Source organism: Megalops cyprinoides, chromosome 24 (genome assembly GCF_013368585.1).
Source record: "Megalops cyprinoides isolate fMegCyp1 chromosome 24, fMegCyp1.pri, whole genome shotgun sequence".
Taxonomy (NCBI): Eukaryota; Metazoa; Chordata; class Actinopteri; order Elopiformes; family Megalopidae; genus Megalops; species Megalops cyprinoides.
Window position 1 is genome coordinate 16,734,051 of NC_050606.1, and position 21,434 is coordinate 16,755,484.

Sequence of the window (21,434 nt, forward strand, 5' to 3'; positions counted from 1 at the left end):
GCTGTCGGGATTGTGCCTCGGCTAACGAGATTCATTCCGCCTCCCTACCTCATTTCCCCCTGCCTGGGACAGATGTCAATGGACGTGATTGTCTAGTCAGGTTGCACAGGTTAACTTAGGGCAGGACCCGAAAAGTGTGCTCGCACTCACTGGTTTGGGAGTGTTGTTAGCCTGGTCTGACAATGTTGCTCATTCAGCTTGAATGGATACACTTATGTTCTGTTGTGCTGGAAGTCACTCTGCTAAATGAATATAATGTAATGTTTAGAGGGGAGGCTTCAGTGGCTTCAGAGGCGTCAGTAACATGGGCTTCAGTGATTGTCATGCGCTGGTGAGGGCTGATGACACACTTCTAAGCAGCAGTATTGGTACAGAGATGTCGGAGCCATGGTGCTTTGTACTTGGAGTGGAATTAAAGCAGAGGTTGTGCCTTGGCTATTTGTAGATGAGTGACAGCATGACATCACAAACATCACAAGCATTGTATTTCCGAGCATGCGCAGGTTTCATTTTACAAGGCTATACATAAACTGCACGGTGACACAGCCTTCTAGTCTTATGACCTGAGAGAAACTGGATGAGTTTCAATGGAACAGTTGGTGTATGAATGGGTTTGAAGGGCAAACCAGCCGAGTAACTGGCCATTGAGTAAAATGTAGGTGGAGCACCTGGGCAATGCCTAAGATGTGACCAATGTGAGTAACTCTGATCGTTGAAGCAAATTACCACATACGGTCAAATCACAGTCCCTAGTACCCCAATGCTGTTGTGAATTGTGTACAGGAACAGTCATAGGCCACATTCCATAAAGGCTTCATTTTTTAGTGCCTGTATTTTACCAGGATATGTGTTTCAGCGTCGACACGTGTTTTATTTGTGATATTAAACTTCATTGGGAAAGCCTTGTGTTCGTGTTTATTCTCATGTGTATTGCGTCTTACCTTGTACTGGATAAGGACACGGTGGGAATTACTGTTATGATAATATTCCCAGACATACCTGAAATAAACAAAAAATGTAATATCTTTCAGGTGTTGCTTCAGAGTTTGGAGTGCGAGGCTACCCCACCATAAAACTGTGAGTATGAGCTTTTTAGTGGTTTGTGCGAATACAATTGTGACTTATTTTGAAAGCTGGTGTATTTCGAAACCTGTTTGTGTAAATATGTTTGCCACTGTGTGTTGTATTTTTAAGAAAGAACCAAAGAATAATGGACATTTTGTTTCAAAAAACACAATGGAGTCCTAATTTTTGGACATAAGTGTGCTGCTAAATCAGTAAAAAGTTCAGATTATTCATGAATGGCTCCAAAGTAGATGAAACATGTTTTGTATTCACTTTACGTTTGGATTCACCACGTGTTTTAATTCTGTGATGTGAATAATTCTAATTAATTATTTCAGAAACAGAATCCCGGCCTGATCAAATTCTCGTCTTCATTTTTATTGTAGATGTAGAAGACGTTCCATGAAAAATTGTGAGCGGTTGTATACGACTTTCAGCATCAGTTCTCTTCAGCTTTTTGCTCTCTGAATGTGACTGTAGTTGTTAGGATTCATTCAGAAATTTACAGGTTTACGAGAGATTTAAAACACTTTTTTGAATGATCCTATGTGCTCTTATACTTAAGCTATAAGTACATATTAATCTCACTCTTATACTGTAAGTATATGCAGAGGTAACGCAGTTTTTATGAATGGTGCGCCTAATTATTGTGCCTCATCTTATGCTGAATGTCACTGTAAAGCAAAGAAGTGCAAAAAATTAGACTTAAGTCAATTCTTAAGGTTACTCTTGAAATAATTAAGAATTTTAGCCCTGAGTCAGTTTGAATTTGGAAGGTTAATTATTCAGTCAATAATTTTAATAATTATAATTATAATTGTTTTTCCAATCCTACAAATTCATGCCAACAAATTGGAAATGACTGAAATCTGTCTTGACTGGTTTTGGTAATTCGGTTGCAGGAGATTGAGCCAAGTAGCCACCCCTCTCAGTTGACTAGAATTGTGCGGTCTCTTACCTCAAGTGTACTGAGGGCTTAAGGAAGGATCTCTGGGACTGTGGAGGTTTCCATGGCTCCCCCAGTCCTACTTGTTCCCCGGCGACCCTTACCATTGGGATAATCCCCACTTAATCCCATCCAGGGACTTCAAAATTCCCTAAAGGCAGGGGCAACACAGTTCAGGGAGTAACACCATCCATGTCATTGCATTGTCATACCCCTATGCCCAGTTACATAAAAGACATAAACCAGAGTAATACAGTTGTAGCTATACACCACTAATGATTGGCATCCACCTGGGTGATGTGTTAAGGCTATTGAATATGTAGTCAAAGATTGGAGAAAAGCCTTAGGCAATGCATTGAAGGCCAGTCACTGACTCACAGGCGTGGTCTTTTTTATAAATTGATTTCTCGAAAGCAGAGGTGTCATTCTGTTCATTTTTGTGGATTATCATTAGCTATTATTATTCAAATGGATGGAATATAATGTGAATATGACAAATTTATAAGTCACATGTAGCTGTTACTGTTCTGAAACTGCAAAATGCCAGCATCAGTACAAATCCTTGTCATGGAGGCGCTGGCTCAGACTTGGAGGGAGAATATTTACAGCCTTGTTAATCAGAATAAATGGCAGTGTATTGCAGTGCCCCTAAGCAAAGAGTCCTTAATCTAATAGAAAGCTGGAGGGATCTGATTACAGCAAAGGAAATCCAACAAGCTTTGTCAGTGGGTGCGCTGAAGGCTGTTGCTTTTACTTTTGCAGTTTCACAGTTAAAAAGAATTACTTCCTTGAGTCATAGTTGCTTGCCAGTGGAAATCTTGATTATGACATTACACATGATGCTAAAGATATTAAGATATTAATTTAGGATCTCTGAGATCTTCATCTGTCATCTGAAATAATGGCTTCATACTTTGTTGGCTTGCTGAGGAGTGAGGCTACAGGTACTCCTGTAGCACCCAGCAGCACCCTGTGGCTCTGCTTGCCTTCCTTGGCTGCAGTGGGACCCAGAGGTTCTCAGTGAGATTAAAGTGAGGTTACTATGACTGTGCCCTCAAACTATGCCGTCAGACTGCTGGTGCAGTGACGGGTGGCGGTTTCCTGCCGTTCTGTATCTCTGACATTTTCTGTGTGCCCGTATCTCAGAAAAGATCTGAGATCAGTTCTGCGTTTCAGGTTAAAAGGCATTGGGGATTAGGCATACATATCTTGCGTGCGCTGATAAATTAATATTGACCGTGTGTGCAGACTGAGCCAAATGGAAAACAACCAATGCATTATTCATTTGATTTGCAGGTTCCTGCATCCAGCCTTTTAGCATTTTACATATAACCAGTCCGTTTATTCGGATATTTACTGAAGCAGCTCTGATTAAATGGGTCAAGGTTACTGCAGAGGCACCCCCAGGGATTCAAACATGCAATCCCCTCTTCTTAGTGCTATGACACAGGGCCACCCAACTGACTGTACATTGCGAAACCACTGAGGTCTTTAATGTCTTATGCTGGGTGCAGTTGGGAGATACTATAAAGCACAAGGCTGTAATTTGTATGTCTTTGTTTCTTTGTATGCCTTGTCTTGGGGGCTGAACTACATCTCGGCAGTAGTTAGCGTAGGAGTGTATGCATACATGTTTCCAGTCTTTTGGGTGTAAGGGACAGCTGAAGAGCATTATCTCGTTGCATTGAGACGTGATTTGTTTTGCTCTCTGGCCTCTCATCACTGCTGTCTAACAATGAATGGGTCTCCCCCGCTCAGGTTAAAAGGGGATCTGGCCTACAACTACAGAGGGCCGAGGACTAAGGATGACATCATCGAGTTTGCCAACAGGGTCTCTGGGTAAGGCTTGAACGGCCGCTGGTGTTCTGTAACGTTCTGTGACGGGTTGTCTGGAGATTTCGTTATTTCAATGAATAGTGAATAGTATTTCTACTGAAGTCACTGATGCATTTGCTTCACATTACAACACAGACAGCTTGACACAGACTGCTCTGTGCACTACACTTGATGTAATAACTCTGTGCTTCTTATCTCTTACACTCCATGTGCAGTGTATCTAGTGTTTTCACCTCCTGGCTGTGTCATAAAATTGAATCCATATCGTCATATCAGATGTCCAATACACAAATATTGTTCCACTGTCTCCTCACGAGAGTCATTGGGAATTGTGTAGGAATTATGCATCAATAATTGTGCCTGTATTGCGCTTCAACTTTCCAATCAATGGTGTAAAGTGTGATATGTGCTGAGGAAAAACCTGTCACTTTGGTTGGCGCTTTTTAAAGCTTTCGGTATCTTTCATCTCCCTGCCTCTCCCCCCGAGTTTGTTTTCCTTGTTTCCCGCGTCATACGGAGAGGTTGTAAGCGTCTTGGCCTCCGTGTCTGCAGCTCTCAGTCAGTTCTGGAATAAACGAGGGACAATGTGAATAATTACACGTTTGAATATTCAGCGCCGCTCCGGCGCAGTGTGAAGCCCCACATGTTTCCGCGGAAACAGAGGCCCCCCCTGCAGAGGCTGGGATGCACTCACACACCTTCGGGCAAGAAAATAAGGAATATTAATGACATGTAATTAGTTTTTTACGCGGGTAATCCATATGCCCTCTTATGGGGATATCGAGTGGACAGAATGAAACTTCAGCTTTCATTTTTACTGTTGATTAACAATACCTTCAGATCCTGATCCAAGCCAGTAATTAGTCTCCTTGTCTCGGTCAGTAGTTTGTTCACAACTTCAGGACCGTAGTGCAGATCTATAGCTTTGCCACGTCCTTTGGTGTCATTGATACCTGTTGTGCTGCCCACTCTCTAACCATGTCCAATGCAGGTGCTTTCTATTTATATAAATTCTTAAATTGATATGCTAAATCTGTTTATAATATATATTAACTGTATATAATAACTATATTATTGGCCTATTTCGTGTTTGGATTAGCTGATCTCATATTTGAACAAAAAATCTGTTGTTAGGGTAGGATCGATTGATTCACCCTCCATAGAAATAAGTGCCTGTGTGAAATGTTTTCTTACTGAGCTTGTGAACTATAGTCATCAATTGAAATCATTGAATAGAAGCAGAAAGATGGGAGGAGGTCTTTCACTCATGCAATTATGGTAACATAGTGGCCACATGACACCCCTGGGGAGATTGTCCTGTGAATGGACCAGACACATGATAACCACAGTGAGGGTCTGTGGGCGAAGCAGGCTCTCCTTGACTGGGTTGATGCAGTCGGTTGTCTGGCTTTCGGAGTGGCCACTAGGTGGCGCCATACACCAGCACAACTAACTACGTGCGTTTTCGCAGCATGCAGTCTCTTCTTGGCTCAGAATCGGCTGACAAACTACACCGTAACCCTTTCAGACAGATGTCCCCAGATTGATCCCGTAAGAGAATGTCGAACAGAGTGCCCTGAGCTTCTGTGTGTGTGTGTGTGTGTGTGTGTGTGCCCTGTGCAGGCCAGTCGTCCGCTCCCTTCCCAGTAAGCAGATGTTCGAGCACGTTCTGAGCCGACACAACGTGGTCTTCGTCTACATCGGCGGCGAGTCGCCACTCAAGGTAACGGCCAGCTGTGGGAAGACTTCTGGGGTCTGACTGCGTAGAACTGTTGTTCTGAATCCCTATCTGTAACAGTTAACACGTGCTATCATAACATATCACGCCGTTGAAGGTATTGAGCGTCAAATAACTAGGCGCTAATATAATCATAAGATTGAAAGGGGTCGATGGTTTTCCCCGGGGGAAAGAAAAAAGCTTGGAAAAATTTTTTTTTTGCTAAATGGCAGGAATCCAAGTAGAAGCTTCTGGTTTTGATAAAGTGGGCTGATGGTTATCCTCCGCTTTTATCGCCACCAGGAGAAGTACATCGAAGTGGCCTCCGAGCTGATAGTGTACACCTACTTCTTCTCCGCCCCCGAGGACATCTTGCCCAAGGTGAGTGCCGGATTTGAGGAAGGCTCTATCTCCGCCGGCTGCCGCTCGCCGATGGAACGTTCCGGAAGGGAGCCGCCGTTTCATCTCCGTCCTCGAGATTCCTGTTCGCGGCCGCCTTTCATCTTTCAGGGGAGAGGGAGACTTTAAAGAATGTTCACTAGCTGAGAGTTTTGTTAAGCTACCTGTAGTTGCAGGAAGGGGAGGCGCAAGGCGAAGTTAGGACTAATTAAATGAAAATAGTCTCTATTTCTGAATTTAAAACGACAAAGGCTCAGATGTTTCCTGACAGAGGCCTGGTGAAAAAAATCCTGCATTTTCCTAAATATATTCCGTATGTTCTCAAATGTGTGTGGATTCAGTGGTGTTTACGTTTGTTTTCTTGGTCGCAAATTGGAGCTCCGTTTTTCAAAGAGGTCTTTATGATCTTTGGTAAGACATCTTACGATGTGCTTTGACAGGGTTGTTTATTATTTTTCACTTAGTCTTTACTTTTTAATGTTTGTAGCCAGTGACATTCTGCAGACCTTACAATCAACCAGTGTTTATTGTCATTATATGTCATTTCCTTGTCTTTTATGTTCTGGGTCACTGAAAACAAGCAGTATTTATATATGTGACTGAATGGAGAGGGTTCATATCCCTTGCTGAATATACAGGCAGAACTGGACATTTTTAGAAGTCTTCAGTGTATTCTGGACTTAAATTTTAATGTAGTCCAGAGGACTGTACGAGACTAACAACAAACTGCAATAAAAAACAGAAAAGCCATGTTAGATTTAACGTCAAGAACATCAGTCCCTGAGTACAAAACCTACCCTGTCATGCTGCAAGCGTAGACATGAATTTTGCTCTTAAATGCAGTGCCTTTGAAGGTTATGCGAAGGTTTCCTTTGTTGACTGATTAGACAGTAAAGTCTGTCTTTATATGCGCTGATCTAGGATCAGCAGTACCTGGATACTATCATTGCTTCTATGAAATGTAGCTTGAGTTAAAACTGCAATGCTTATACATAGGCTGTCTATACACTGCTCTCTGCTGATTGGACCACAGGTCTTATAGTCATGTCATGGTTTAATTGCCCAAGTAAATCTCACCAGGGGATGATTGGTGAGTGCTCTGGCACAAGCAGCCACTACACATTGGCCGCCGTTGAGAAGGGTCCTCCCCCTGTGCTTTAAAGTGCTTTGGCATCTGTGAAAAGGCGCTATATAAACGCGGACGGCCGTTGAGGATTCCCAGGGAGCCAGAACTTCAGAACATCTGCAATAAATGGAACAGTCCTATAACAAGGCGCCCTGTTCCCCCACGGCACTGGGGTGGTGGATTTCAGTCTGGGCCAAATTTCAGTTTGTTCAGAGGATAGGGCTCTCATTAAGGAGCTCCCCAGCCGGAACGGGGCGTCAGAGCAGCGCCTCGAAGATCGACAGGGGAATTAACTGACGCGTTTTCACTTTGTGTCATGCCCTCGCGCTCGCTGTCAGGAGCGGGGAGGGCGTATCTGTGAATTTAAGAAGTCAGGATGTGCTTGCGATGGCCAGAGAACAGGGACATCTCTTGCCTGGGTACAGCATGTAATCTGCTGTGCGACAAACGTCAGGCTTTGAGTGGAGCCCAGTCAGAATGGCAGGGATCCTTCTTCTCGGAGCGCAGCACAATGGCAGACGCTGTGGCGTAACTGCTTGAAATTGCGGCCGTTGTTATTTTGCTCGGTTGTTGGTTTTAATGAAGCCATTCCGTCTGTCTTATATCCCTGGCTCTCAAAGCTTCTCTTTTTCTCTGTACTCTTCTGTCCAGAGCCGAAAAGGCAAGTGTGCCAATGTCAGTGCGTATTATTTTAAAATTGATAAAGGTACGTCATCAAAGGGAATAGAGTTAGCAGCCAGAAGCTTGATAGAATTGCGATTCCCTTTGAAAGGTTTAAATTATGGGTTGTATGTGTGCTATCCTTGAAAAAGGTTCTCACATGGGAGTCAGATTAATTGTGATACTTTGAATTGCAGTAAGTATGTTTAATCATTTCGGGCCCAGAATGAAATTCACCAGAAGGCAATTTATTCTGTTTAAACCAATGGAGACGTCTTCCTCGTTTGGGAACCGCTGATCTATTTTAACAAGGCATTGTTACAAAAGAAGAAGAAAAATTAGAAATTGTTATGGAAGACGTTTTGACATGACATGTTAAAATCCATAGCAAATTGCAAACCATTGTCATTGTCATTCACTGTCATCGCTGGTACATGGCCACTCAAAGCCATGGGGAAAGTTTTGTGGCTTTGCCAGTGATTACCCAGATAAACAGCTCCAGCGCTGGCATTGGACATCGCCTGGAAGTACTTTGTTTATCTGTCTTTCCTGTTTACATTCTATGAAGGTCTTGTTTTTTTATATGCAATCCATCACACATTGTTATTTAAGCCAGCTTCCAAGGAATGGTCTTTGCAGAAAGTTATTTGCAATGAATCTGTCATTTCAGGAAGCATTTTTTAAATATACTCAACCATATATCTGCAGGTTCATGTTTTAACACAGTGTTTCTCAATCCCACTCCTGGAGGCCCACTGCCCTGCATATCTTCTGTCTATCCTTGCTCCAAACACACCTGATTGAAATTAGTGTGCATATTCTTGATTAAATCAGGTGTGCTCAGCTAATCAAAAGTGCCACTGGTGAGTTCAGTCAGGTAGGTAGAGCAGGGAAAGATGGAAAATGTGCAGAGCAGGGGGCCCTCAGGAGCAGGATTGAGAATCAGTGTTTTAATAGATGTTTACTTTGTCTGGACAATTTAGTAACTTAGAAATACATTGCAGGTTCCAGTTATATTGTTGAAATTTTAAATTCAATCGTTCTATCTGGACACAGACTGAAAAAAGATCATCTAGTGTTGTAAGATGTTTGTAAGTTGAAGAGCTGATTATTTGTAAGACACCAAATGCTCAGTCTACTTCAGGTTTCTCCTGTGCTGATACAGTGATACAGGGCCTCAGCATGACAAAGCACATGGTATTATTCCAGTGTAAACAAATATCATTTGAATGCTTACTTAACGTATAATATATCTTTGTACACGACAGCCTCATTTTCATAAGCACAGCGGACAGGTTTAGGTACTTTTCCAATGCTGATCGTATAGTCAGGTGATCTGAAGACTGATAGACTTATTGACATGAGCATTATGTGGTAGGCTTCACCCCTGTTGCTTGCCTTAGCCTCACTCTCCCACAGCTAGTGGGGTCAGCGTACAATACAGGTTAATTTTACCTTTGGAAGTCTAATTCTCATTTTTTCACCAAATATGATGAAAAAATATGTGGTATAAACCAAGACCATTTATCAAAGAAGCCACTCACACTTTCCTTCCTTCTTCCTGATTTCGCTAGGGAGTTCTGTTGGCAATTTAAGTTGAGGATTTAAGAAGTTCTGGTGTTAAGGCATTCTGGTGATGGAACATTCAGTATTGGGAACAGAATTTTCAAGCACATATAGAGTTCAGTGTCTTGGTAGTATACAGAATCTTTGAAATAAATAATGAAAAAGTAACACTTGCCTTAAATCTGTTTATTTCATTATTTAGTTGCCTTGCAGAAATTCTAAGCAGCTTGCACATTATTCATTTATACAACTGGATATCTGGTGGAGCAAAAAATTAAATGCAAAAAGTTAAAAAAAAAAAAAAAAAAGTTTAAGAACACAATGTGGGGGCTACAGCCTGGATTTGAACCCACAGCCTCAGGAAACGTGCTATTTGAAATACTGCGATCCCTTGCTGTACCACACTGCCGCCCTTTTAACAGCATTATGGTGACAATTCAAAGGCTTTCTGTGTTTTTTCTGTAGGCAGTGACTCTTCAAGAGCTCCCTTCCGTGGCGGTGTTCAAGGATGGAACCTATTTCCTCTACGATGGTGAGTCTTATCATATTCATCGGGGTGAGGGGAGGGGGGTTTGGGCTCGTGAGGATTACTTTAACCATGAACAAAGCAAACATTCTGAAGGACTTCCACAGCCCCGGCCCTTCACACTGCTGTCTGTTTATTTCAGTGTTGAGTTGTTTTGCTCACGTACCTGAATGGCAGAAATGCTTGCGTTCAAGAGCGGTTGGCGTTGTCCTTGCTTTTCCCCTGACGTAAACGTGGGATTTAAACTCCTAATGCTGTTATGTGGTGCCGATGCCATTCAGAGGCAGTTTTTATGTTATTACACTCCCAGAGAGTGTACTTTGATCACTCAGCAGAGCTGTTGTCATAGGACATCTCATTCAGGAGAATTTGGTATGCTTTGATAAAGGGAAGCCATTCATTTTACTCTTTTTAAAAATGGATGGAAGAGCTATGTTATGTTTCCATTTGCAATGCTTTTTAGCCATTTTTTCCCTTCCGCCCGCTGTGATATCTCCTCATTTAACACATCCCTTATTTAACACATTTTTCACAAGTGCAGTGACTTTCACAAAGTGAAGCATATTGCATATATACATAACTTATTACTTATATAAGCTTATTTTACAAATAATTAAAATCTTTGCCTTCTAGCTTGCTTTTTTTCTGGTTTTTCCTCAAACTGTGTGGTGTTACAAGGGTGCTCTTAAGTTTATAAAGTCTTTTAGCACCCCTTGGCTCCCGGTCAGGCTTCTGCAGAATGTGAATACTTGTGTGGAGACAGACTCGTTTGAGGCCAGCTGAGCAGCCCAATGACCCAAGCACCAAAGTGCATACCACATTCCGAAGAGGCCACATTGGTATCAGCATATGTGTCACAGTGATTTGACCATCTCCGCTGGATCTCTTTTGGTCAGACAACTCGGTGGTGAGAGCAGCGGGTCTAGGAGCACACTGTGTATGCGGAATATCCTTAAATCATTAATACGGTTCTTGCCAGTTCTTGGTTTGTGAGGGATAGAGCCTGCAACTAGGGACAGCAGCACTTTAATGGCTGTTTTGGGAAAGGTTCCCAAACACATGTCCACACTTCTGCACCCCTAACCTGGCGTGAATACCATCGTAACAGCCTCTCCTGTGATTGAATCGTTCCTATCCTGGCAAACTCAAGATGAAGACCTTACCCGCGACCGTGCGGTCCCTCTTCCCAGAACCAGCGCCAACTGAACGGGGTGTGAATTTTGCGAACGCCCCGCTGTGTCTCTCTGCCCGGTGGGAGGGGCCGCGCCGGTCTCTCCTGGCTGGCCCTCCCCCCCTCACCGTGTGAGCACCAGCGTGTTCTCCTTCATCACCTGCTGGATGTCGCCGTTCCAGTGCAGCTGCGGCGGCAGGCGGTAGCGGAAGAGCAGGGCGTCCAGGCAGAGCGCCACGATGAAGGGGCTCCAGTAGTGCGAGTTGGGCAGGCGCTGGGAGCGGTGCAGCGGGCGCAGCACGAACTCCAGCCCGTCCCCGCCCTCCCGCTCCAGGATGTCGGTCTGCTGCACCTGGCCGTTGTGGAAGAAGGCCTTGCGCTGCCAGTAGCTCAGCAGGAAGGGGTCCCGGCAGTGGATCTGCACCACGAACATGGCCCCGTCGGGCGAGTCCTCCAGCACCCGGATGTAGAGCACGTCCAGGGATCCCGGGGGATGGGGGGGCGGGGGCCAAAGCGGCTGGAATGTCGTGGAGTGAGCGGAGTAAGCTGTGTCCATGCCTCCGATTGGCTCGGGCGATCTGTCCATGTTGCTGGAGTGGGGATGCGCTTCTACACACCTGGGTTCACGCAAACCATGGAAAAATAAAAACAGAAAAAAGCATACAATTAACATTCCAGACAGCTGAGTTCAGAGCTATCTGTTCTTCTTTTTTGCCCTCCAGATCAAAAAGGTCAGTAAGAAACTGTAAGGAGCGTTCATTCGACCTTAGTCTTACCCTGTCTTTTCTCTTTGGAACCAATTTTAGTTCCCTGTAGTACTTCGCAGTTCTGCCTCATGGAAAATCTCTTAAATATGCTTAGATGCAACAATTTACACTGTGTTGCATATAAAGATGTCTTCACTGTACCGTGTGATAGTTCCTCCCACGTGTCCAAGCCCCTGTGTGTCCTAGTTTGGGCAGGGAGAGCAGCCGAACTAGGCCAACCTGCAGCTGAAACACGACACAGAAGTTTCCTTTGTGGCAATAGCCTAGAGTTTGTTAAGTTATTTGTTAAAGCTATCTGTGAAAGCAAGGATTAAAAAAAGACATTGATGGGAAGGCTAGGAGGGAGAAGTATGTAATTTCTGTAGTTTCTGTAGATTTTCTTCTAAGAACTATAAGTCATTTCCTTCCTCCTTTCACTGTGTCAGTCATTGCAATGTGTCCCCTAGTGATGATATTTATTGATAGTCCTGACAACGTTGTTGTCTCAAGACTGTGCCACTGTAAATGCAGGATGTGGTTATGCCGATAGCTGTTTTTAAAAAAGAGTGGTCGACTTGTTTTCTCATTTCAGTATTAACGCCGGCGTGGTTTCAAAGGGCCAGGCCTTGTGAGGCGTCTCGTAACGGGAGACCCGGTAAGGGCTTTGCAGGTGCGTTCGGAAGCAGAGTAATTGGGCGTTTGACGGCGCGGACGGCGATCACGCGCTGCCGAAAGCGCGGACTCTGCTGAGCCCCCGCGGCGGGATGGGTATCGTAATTCCTGCTAAGACCAGAGTCCTGTATCTCCATCCTGCCTTGCGAAACCTGCTCGGCATGTTTAATTTTAGACACCAGCGATCTTGACTCATTGTTCAAATATAGCGACCTGCTTTGGGAGAACTCTAATTGATGTGGCGCTAGAGGGCTTTGATTAGTCTGCGCCGAGCCGGCTTGGCGGAGAAAGAAAAAACAAAGTGCATTCCGGACTGTGGAGGAAGTGGGGAGGGAAATAAAAAGTTGAACAAGTTGAACATCATGTCTGAAAGTGGTCTGAAAAAAAGTTGTGCAGCGTGTTGGATAGCAAATGAATAAAGCGTTCTGCTTCAGCAGATTCACGTCAATCATTTTAGGCAGCCTAAAAAAATAGCCGGTGGGTGCGCGTAACGCTCCACCTTGTGAATATTATTTATGTGGAAGCCTTCATGTCCAAGGAAGCTTTTAAGAACTTGTACACAGACACGTTTTGAAGCAGTGCCTTTCTGTGAGATTTGCAGGCTTAGTGCCCCGTGGCTCCCGTGTATTTCAGAACAAAAGCATCATAAAACTAACTCATCCATCTTTTAGATTCCTCTCCTGTCAGTGCTCTCAGATTGACAGGAAAGGAACACAGAGACAGACGTGTCGGCTTTGCGCGGCTCTGTTTCACGCACAGCCTCTGAACTCGCCCCACGCGTTTGACTCTGAAACCCCCCCCCCCCCTTCTCCTCCGAGTACTTACTCGTCCTGGCGGAGCTGGACGTGTCCTGGCAACGGCCCTGCGCGCTCCGACTGCGCCGGCCGAGGTGCTTCCATCCGTGGACTTCAAAAAGAAAACAAAGAGGAGGGAGCGATTCCGCAGGTGCTCCGGCGGTACCTGGCGGAGCCGGAGCCGGGGTCACATTTGCATATCTCCAGGTGCGCTGCGAGAGCTCCTACTCGATCCGGTTCCCTGAAGGTATCAGGGAATCGGCGAAACACATGGCCTTTGAGCGGGGCTGACGTGTCAGGTAGGCCGGCCCTCCTGACAAGCTGACTCTAAGCTCCTCCCCTCTGGTCAATAGTGATCTTCCCCTGTCAGCCTAAAGCACACACTCTGTCAGTTCAGATCAAGTGCAAAACAGACAGACGAGTCAGACCTAGGGCTGATTATTCTCCAATGCTTCCTTTGCTAGAAGCTGGCATTCAGATATTAGATATGTTGTTGTTATTCTTCTTGTTCTTATTCTTAATATTAATAATAATGACAATAATGATAGTAATAATATTGATAAATATTACTGTTTTGTATTTAGCAAATACCCTCTGATAGCTTTCAGTATTACCTATTATCTGTTTGTACAGCTGGGTATTTTCAGAAACTGTGCCTGACCTCGGCACTGAAACGGCAACCTCCTGGTTACAAGCGTGGTTACTAAACTGCTGCATCACGCTGAAGGCCTTGAAGAGTGCTAATGGAGGTGTAAATTTCTCCTCTGTGCTTTATTAATAGCTCCATATGGGCTATATCTGTAAAAATTTGACTTGCCGCGTCGCGGAATTTTCAAGGGAGACGAACGTCTCTGAACCGGCACATCCCCAGATCACAGCCTCAGCGGGGAGAAACGGCAGGTCGGTTAGCATGCTTCTGAAGCCATTTCAAGCTGCCTGCATCCGCCGCCGCTCCCGAGTAGGTGGCTTGGAGAGAGTTTAAAGTTTCTAATTCCTGAAGGTGCACAGGGAAAAAAAAAATCCTCAGGAAGCACTGACCTCAGGTTCCTGGTAGAAAGAGGCGCGAACGTAATATTAGTAGCATGCACAGGCGTCTCGGCGGGTCGGGTTTCAGCTCGGTTCCACCTATCACAGTATCTCTGTGTCGCTGCCGGAGTTTATTTCCATGCTCTCCGTGGCATAAGAGACCTTTGTGGCTCTATAAAACAGGGTTATTGGAGCTCATTTCTCCTTTTTCTCAGTACTGATGAGGGAACAGAGTGTCAGCTGTCTTTCAATACCACAAGAGCAGTGAAGCAGATGAGTAACTTTAAACACCGATCATATTCTACAATCTGTGGTCCTCATTTTTTGCAGTGTCATTTCATTGTCCTAAGGTGGATACTCCTCATTACAGGCAAATCTTGTTAATGTGTTGTGGAATATGCTATAAAAACTAAGCAATACATATCATAATTCATGCTTAAGTATACTGCAGGTATCACAAAGTATATATATATATAAATTTGTTGTTATTGTAGAATACGGTTTACATCATGTAGAAATATATTGCATATATTGCAGAATGATACATGTAAATGCTGTAATATCAGTAATATGTATGCAAACAACATTAGACAAACACTTAAACTGCTATTACCTTGGCAGTTTATATGTAAATCTAATGACTGACATTCTAGTGTACAGTGTATATTTTGACAAACTAAAGTACATTTGTAAAATGCTGGGTGATACACTTTAACTTGTATGGCATTTTCCCTCAGCCTGGTTTTACTTTATTGGCTTTTCTTCTCTTGCTTGTTGTTTTAACGCCACAGACACGGTAATGGCAGTTTATGTGTTTGTCTGATGTTGTTTTGTTTTTTCCGGAGTCGCAGTGCCTCACAGGATGACAGTTGCAGTGTCGCAGCCTGCTGCAAGGCTAAACGAGTGTCTCTGCTAATTGAGCTGTAACGAGAGTGTAAAGCATCTGCGCAGTTTGCAGCTGGTGCCTGTTGTTAGGAGAGGAAGCAGGCCCTGATAACATTTAGCGTGACGTAACTCTGAGTCAGTACATTGTCGCACTCGGCGGCCTCTTGGATATAACTGCAGTGAACTTGGTCCTTAAACTTGAAGAGCAATTTTATGTTATTTATATATTTTTTGCCGTTTTCCCTTATATGCAGCCCTATTTTTGAATTGCAACCGTACACTAGGCTTGTTTCATAGTTACAACTGCTACATTTGCTGAGGCCAGACCGAGGCAGTCGTCTGATACTCTTGCATGTAGCTGGATGCAATTTTTCGCACATCACACAGCGCAGTACGGTAGAGTGGGTGCTCATTGGAGGACGGATGCTACTCCAGTGATGCCATCCATGCAACTCGCAGGCTTCTGACTAAATGCAGGGTGAGGCGAGGAAACCCTGGCTGACTTACCCACCCTTATCCCCAGCAGAACAAAACCAGTGTGTTCTGCCACTGTGGGCTGCCTGTCATTGTCAGCAAAGGACACGGACAAAGGACACGCCCGTGATGAAGGGTCTGAAAAATGTCATTCAGGAGTGGAAGAAGAGTAGAGCGGAAGCCAGAGCAGACTGAGGCAGAAGCATGTGACACGAGAAGGTGACAGGAGTGGATGGAGCGCCTCCGGTCAGCTGTAATGGGAAAGAGGCGTATGCGTAGAGTTTAACTGTGATTTCAGTGGAAAAGCTGCTGTCCACAAGAGTTTCACTCTGTAGATTATGTGGTCTGTTTGTAACGTGGGTCGTTACTACTGATACTTTTCCCGAAGTGAGTGAATTAGTGAGTGGATGCCTTCTCCCAACAAAAGCTCTGACAAACACTGACCTTAGGTCAGTATGTATTGCCTGCCAGGTCAGAGAGAAAATAAATGTTGTTCCTTTCAATGTGAAAGTGTTGCTGTTTTGAGGAATAACCCTGGACACTTTCTCCCAGTAGAGAATATGTCTTTCCCTTTTTTCCTCTCAATTCCCACAAGTTTAAGGAGAATACATCTCTGTCTCTGTCTGTCTGTCTGTCTGTCTGTCTGTCTCTCTCTCTCTCTCTCTCTCTCTCTCTCTGTCACACACGCACAAACACACAAACACACACACACACACACTCACACTCCCTCTGCCTTCCTGTTCCATTAGAGGGTAGCATATATGGCAAGCTATGTCAGAAATATACAGGAACACTAGCCTCACACTCAGAGCAGGCTGGTTTATATGCTAATGGTTAGCAGTCTGTGCAAAGATGGCCATTCCATGTAAAGGCTCATTAAACATTCATGTTTGAGGGGCTCTGATTGGCTAGCCAAGTCCTGTCAGTCACCTGCCTGCTACTGGTTGATGAGACACAGGAGCATTAAGCTGTGCTAAAAGCTGAATACTTGTCTGAGGCTGGGACAAAGACATTAAAGGATCCTTAAATTTAATCACATTCAGTCAGCTGCAGATTAAGTAAACAAGCCTGATTTATGAGCTGTGGGGGAGGAGGAAGAGGAGGAGGAAGAGCTTTTACATTACATTACATTAAATTCATTTAGCAGACTTATCTAGAGCGACTTCCAGCACAAAGGAACCAAAGTGTATTCATTCAGTTTTAAGCTTTAGTATCCTACCATATTGCTAAATGTTTGGATGATGAGCATAGCTGACCAGCCATCTAGTGCATTAAGCAGGTAACATTACAGCATTAACACAGCTTTCTGGGTACATTTATCCTTTCTAATCCCCAGTATCTCAAGGCAAATCAGCAGCTCCAATAACAGCCCTGGCAACATTTCCCAGTGATTTGTTTTATAAAAATACACTGACTGCCCTAAAGATAAGAGACAACATATCTAACATGTGTTGTAACGTCAGTGATCCAGTGAGCAGCATCCAGTGGTTGCTTTTTCAGTTTCCGTGTGCATTTTACTTTCAGAGTACCGGGATGGAGAGCTGTCCGCCTGGGTCAACAGGGAGCGCTTCCTGGGGTACCTCCAGATTGATGGATTCACTCTCTATGAACTGGGAGATACAGGTGGGCTCTCTTTCGCGCTCCTGCGTCGCTGGCCCCTCTGGGTGACCGAACGTGTACTAGAGCAGCGTTTCCCAACCCTGCTCCTGAAGGCACACCGTCCTGCATATCTTCTATCTATCCCTGCTCTACCTACCTGACTGAACTCATCAGTGGCACTTTTGATTAGCTGAGCACACCTGATTTAGTCAAGCAGGAAGGATACATAGAAGATATGCAGGACAGTGTGCCTCCAGGAGCAGGGTTGGGAAACACAGTACTAGAGCATGCTGATGTGCACAGAAATGCGCCGCAGTCAAAGACCTCTTGGCTTGCATTTGAAGGCCCTCCTGCTACCTGCTCAGTGCAGTTCACACTCTGCCTGGAGTACAGCTTGGAACACTTCCAGGTCCTGAGCTATTATTAACCCATAGATTCATTCACCATAAAGTGACTGACTGGCTGACTATCAAATTTTTCCACGTGTTCTGGCTGCTTCAGTTAGTATAGTGCGTCATCAGGCTCATATGAATAATCATTTACAAGTGTTTGTTTATCATTTATTGGCTCCTTGCCCGTTATTTAAATCGACATGCAGTGAACTTGCAGGTGCCGAGATACGATCTGCTTTGCTCAGCATTCTCAGCTTACAGAGAACAAATGGGCCGTTGTGCAGCGTGATGTCACTGCAGGCGAGGACAGTGAGGTTAAGTGTGAGAAACGCTCAGATAGGCAGGCGACGCTTTCCATAGACACCGATAGAGCTTGTGACATCCGCCCTGACGAAGATGGCCAGTAAAGTCAACCACAGGGCGTCCAGCGAATGGCCACTGCCTTCTTTCTTATCACTTGGTCTTAAAGTTAAAAAAACGGCTTGCAAGTGGTTAAACATCGAGTATGTTGACCACATAGTGACCTTAATTCATTTGGTCTATGGAATGGTTCATTTGCATATGTTATGTATCTTAGATCTCTGCCAAATGAAAGCCAGGTCTCTCTACCCCGGCTCTACAATTATTTTAAAGGTTTTTTTCCCATATCAGTGGGATGTTATTGTGATACTGTGGTGGTTTTGTTATAGGTGACTGACAAGGGAGGTGACAGTCAACCCTATTTTTGGAGAGTGACCACAGATACCCCACGGCTTTAGTTTAATCTTCTCCCATTTTTTTTTTTTTTTTTTTTTTTTTTTGCTGCTCAATTAGCCCACATTACCGCACGCTCAAGGAATTTAGCTCAGGATTATTTTCGGAGTCCTCAGGCCATCCACGCACCGTAGCCCACCTGAGTGCCAAGGGACGGCGGTCCGCAACATTCCTCAGTTCCTTCTAAAGCGTTGGAAATATCCTGGGGGTGTCATGCGCCGCTGATCTGATCATTAAGCGGCCAGCTTTAACTCCTTCTCCTACAGGTAGTCTGGAGAGCTAAAGGGTTCACGGGATGTGCATCCAAATTTCCTACATTGTATGAAGGAACAGATTGTGTAATGGATTGTGTAATGGAATAAACTGATTGCTTCATTGTCTCTGGAGAAGGAGTACTGGGTACTAGGTGTAAATCTTCCGGAATGGGGTCCCCTTTTAGAGGTCACATCCGTTGTGACCTTTGAAAGCAGGAGAAAGCTTTAATTATTTAACAACGTACTCCTTATAAATCTCGTGTTGCACGTAGGAATTAGGAGCAGTGGGGTCATTTCCTGGATGAGGGTGAGTTTAAAATGTCATTTAAAATCATTTTCAGAATGTGCTGCTGTTTGTCATTACGGTAATTAAACTGACCTTCTCAAAGGCAGTCCAGCGGTCGTACTGAATCAGAACCTTCTTTGGAACAGCTGCCAGCTGCGTTTTGAGAGAGCTGTTTCTGTGCAACCCACATTGCCGAAGACCAAAATAGATTTAGGTTTGCAGTTAAATGGCGAAATCACACCAGGATAGGGGGTCTTTACTTGTTGTGTTTGGGAGTTGTTTATTCACAGCTCATAGTCATGATGCCCAGACCCAGTAGGTCAGACTGAAGCGTTTGTGTTGCGGTGCTACACTTTGACCACTGGGGGGCGGACTGTGGCTGTCACAGAGATCGCAGAGAACTTTTCCGAGGACGCGGTGGGTTTGTCACATGGTGCGATGGGCTTTTCAGTCTCTCTCACACCCAGGGATGGTCACACTATCTCCCCTGTTTCCTCTCTCAATTTAGGGAAGACACCAGATAAAAAGATCAAAAACCCTGCTAGGTGAGAGGGAGAGTTTTCGTGATACAGTGGTCTGTAATGGCCTTCCTTGTTACAGGCAAATTGGTGGCCATAGCAGTCATCGATGAGAAGAATCCAACGGAAGAGAGCACCAGGTACTGCCTTTTTAATTTCAGGTGTAAGTCTTAAGTAAGGTAAGGTCCTGCTTGTGAACCCTTGAGCAATGACCTCAGGTAACCTCAAATCACATCAGCTGCGAACACCCAGCTGCAGGAATGGGTAATACATGAAACAGAAGCTATGAAAACCATCCTAGATGTTAGTGTGCGCAGAGGTAATGAATAACAATGGAAATACAAATTCAGCACCCAGGTGCCTTTAAACATGCAAATGCATAGGATTTCCACAGGGGATCAGAGCTATACTGCATGTACAGCCAGGATTAAGATGACTGACATACGGATGCCTTCACCTTTGCACTGATTTCCAATGTGGTTCCCCCCCTTCTGCCCCCAGATACAAATCTCTGATTAAGAGGCTGGCGACTGAATACCGAGATCTCTTCAGCAGGTGAGTACAGGCTTGGTAAATATGCTCTGTATGATGCTGTCAGCCATAGAAGAATATAACCTAAAAGGCCGTAAATTTAAAAAAGCCTTACTTTGAGGCAAAGCAGTAGAGAAACGATGACTAATGGCACTCTCCAGGTACACCTGCTTATTGGAATCCATTAGTGCTGTAATTTGAAAGGGAGTTGCAACTTAATTTTGGGGGAAGACAGACGAGCTGTTTGTCGAGAGTAGCCATTATCAAAATGCTGACCTAGTCGCACGGATCAAGATTATCTGTCGTGATTTTTGGCCTATTTTACCTAACACGCAATGCGGCTCCGTCAGCGGTGTTTATTACGGAGGGCCTCCGTATCGCACCTGCAGGGGTAAGGATATGCCGAGGCGACGCTCACCGAGGGCCGTTAATGACTTTGAGTTTGAATGTTTGATAGGGGAGGACAGCTCGAAAGGAGGACTCAGACAGCCGGGCGGGTGGGTGGGAGGACGCGGTGTTAAGCGGAGCTCCGCTGTAACGCCGGTGTGACAGAGAGAGCGATGGGGGTTGTCCGCGGGTTAAGACCTGATGGAGAAGGGAGAGGAGGCTCTGTGGGCGGTGAGCAGTGCTCACTCCTGCCGCAGCCGGCAACAGAGCAGGGCGAGTGAGTGAGCGACAGCGTGAAGGAGACTCGCGTGCACGCGCATAGACATTCACTCACATGCTCTCACACGCTTACATACACGCACCCTTACACACACTCACACACACACACACACACACAGCCTCTCAGGGTGACTTTTCCGCTGTGCTCCCAGCAGCAGCAGCAGCAGAGCCCTGGGGCCTGCTCTTCATCACTCCCCATTGAGAGACAACACCGGGCATCTATTTAAACACAGCGTATTAGTCAACATCAGCGGCGGGTCAGCTCCTTATCTCCCCCATCACATCCAAGCATGAGTCAAGGTTATGAGCCAGAGTAATCCGCCGCCTTCATTGCAAGAGCGCCCCAGGCCGGCGCACAAACTTGGTTTGGGTCACTGGAGGAACATATTGGATTTAAGAGAAACTAGATAGACCCCAGACTTATTGGGTCTTATTGTATTTTAGGGTTTGATCCTTGAAGAGGGGCGTTGGAAATCCAGAGCATTAAGGCTCGTGCTCCTTTTTAATAAATTCCAAGTGATGGGTATGCAGCTCACCTTGTGGCACCTTTAGTTAAAGCCTTTCATAATGAATAAAGGAGCTGGGAATAATTATCGCTATCGCTGTAGTCAGGGTGATTCCTGCTGCTGTCTTTGCAGTGGCACTTGTTGGATCCTTGTGCATCGTGGAGCATCTCTCAGACCCAGCGTTGGGGCAAAGGAAGCCACAGATACCCCAGGACCAAACGCATTGCCACCCAGCTCCTTCCTCTTTCCCATGACGCACTGCGGTGCCTGCTCCTCCACCCTCCCCCCCTCCATGCATAGCACAACACAACAAAACAGAA

At 45.0% G+C, this 21,434-nt stretch overlaps 1 protein-coding gene across 2 annotated transcripts in view; it reads left to right on the forward strand.

Moving 5' to 3' along the window:
* Positions 1-21,434, forward strand: part of LOC118771435 (protein disulfide-isomerase TMX3-like) — a 34,882-nt gene that overhangs the window by 3,615 nt on the left and 9,833 nt on the right. For both annotated transcript variants that reach the window (XM_036519431.1, XM_036519432.1), the window contains 8 exons: positions 1,032-1,077; positions 3,770-3,850; positions 5,471-5,570; positions 5,868-5,945; positions 9,781-9,847; positions 17,134-17,232; positions 19,494-19,551; positions 19,913-19,966. In XM_036519431.1, coding sequence (XP_036375324.1) covers positions 1,032-1,077; positions 3,770-3,850; positions 5,471-5,570; positions 5,868-5,945; positions 9,781-9,847; positions 17,134-17,232; positions 19,494-19,551; positions 19,913-19,966 — 583 coding nt within the window. The remainder of the gene's footprint in view (positions 1-1,031; positions 1,078-3,769; positions 3,851-5,470; positions 5,571-5,867; positions 5,946-9,780; positions 9,848-17,133; positions 17,233-19,493; positions 19,552-19,912; positions 19,967-21,434) is intronic.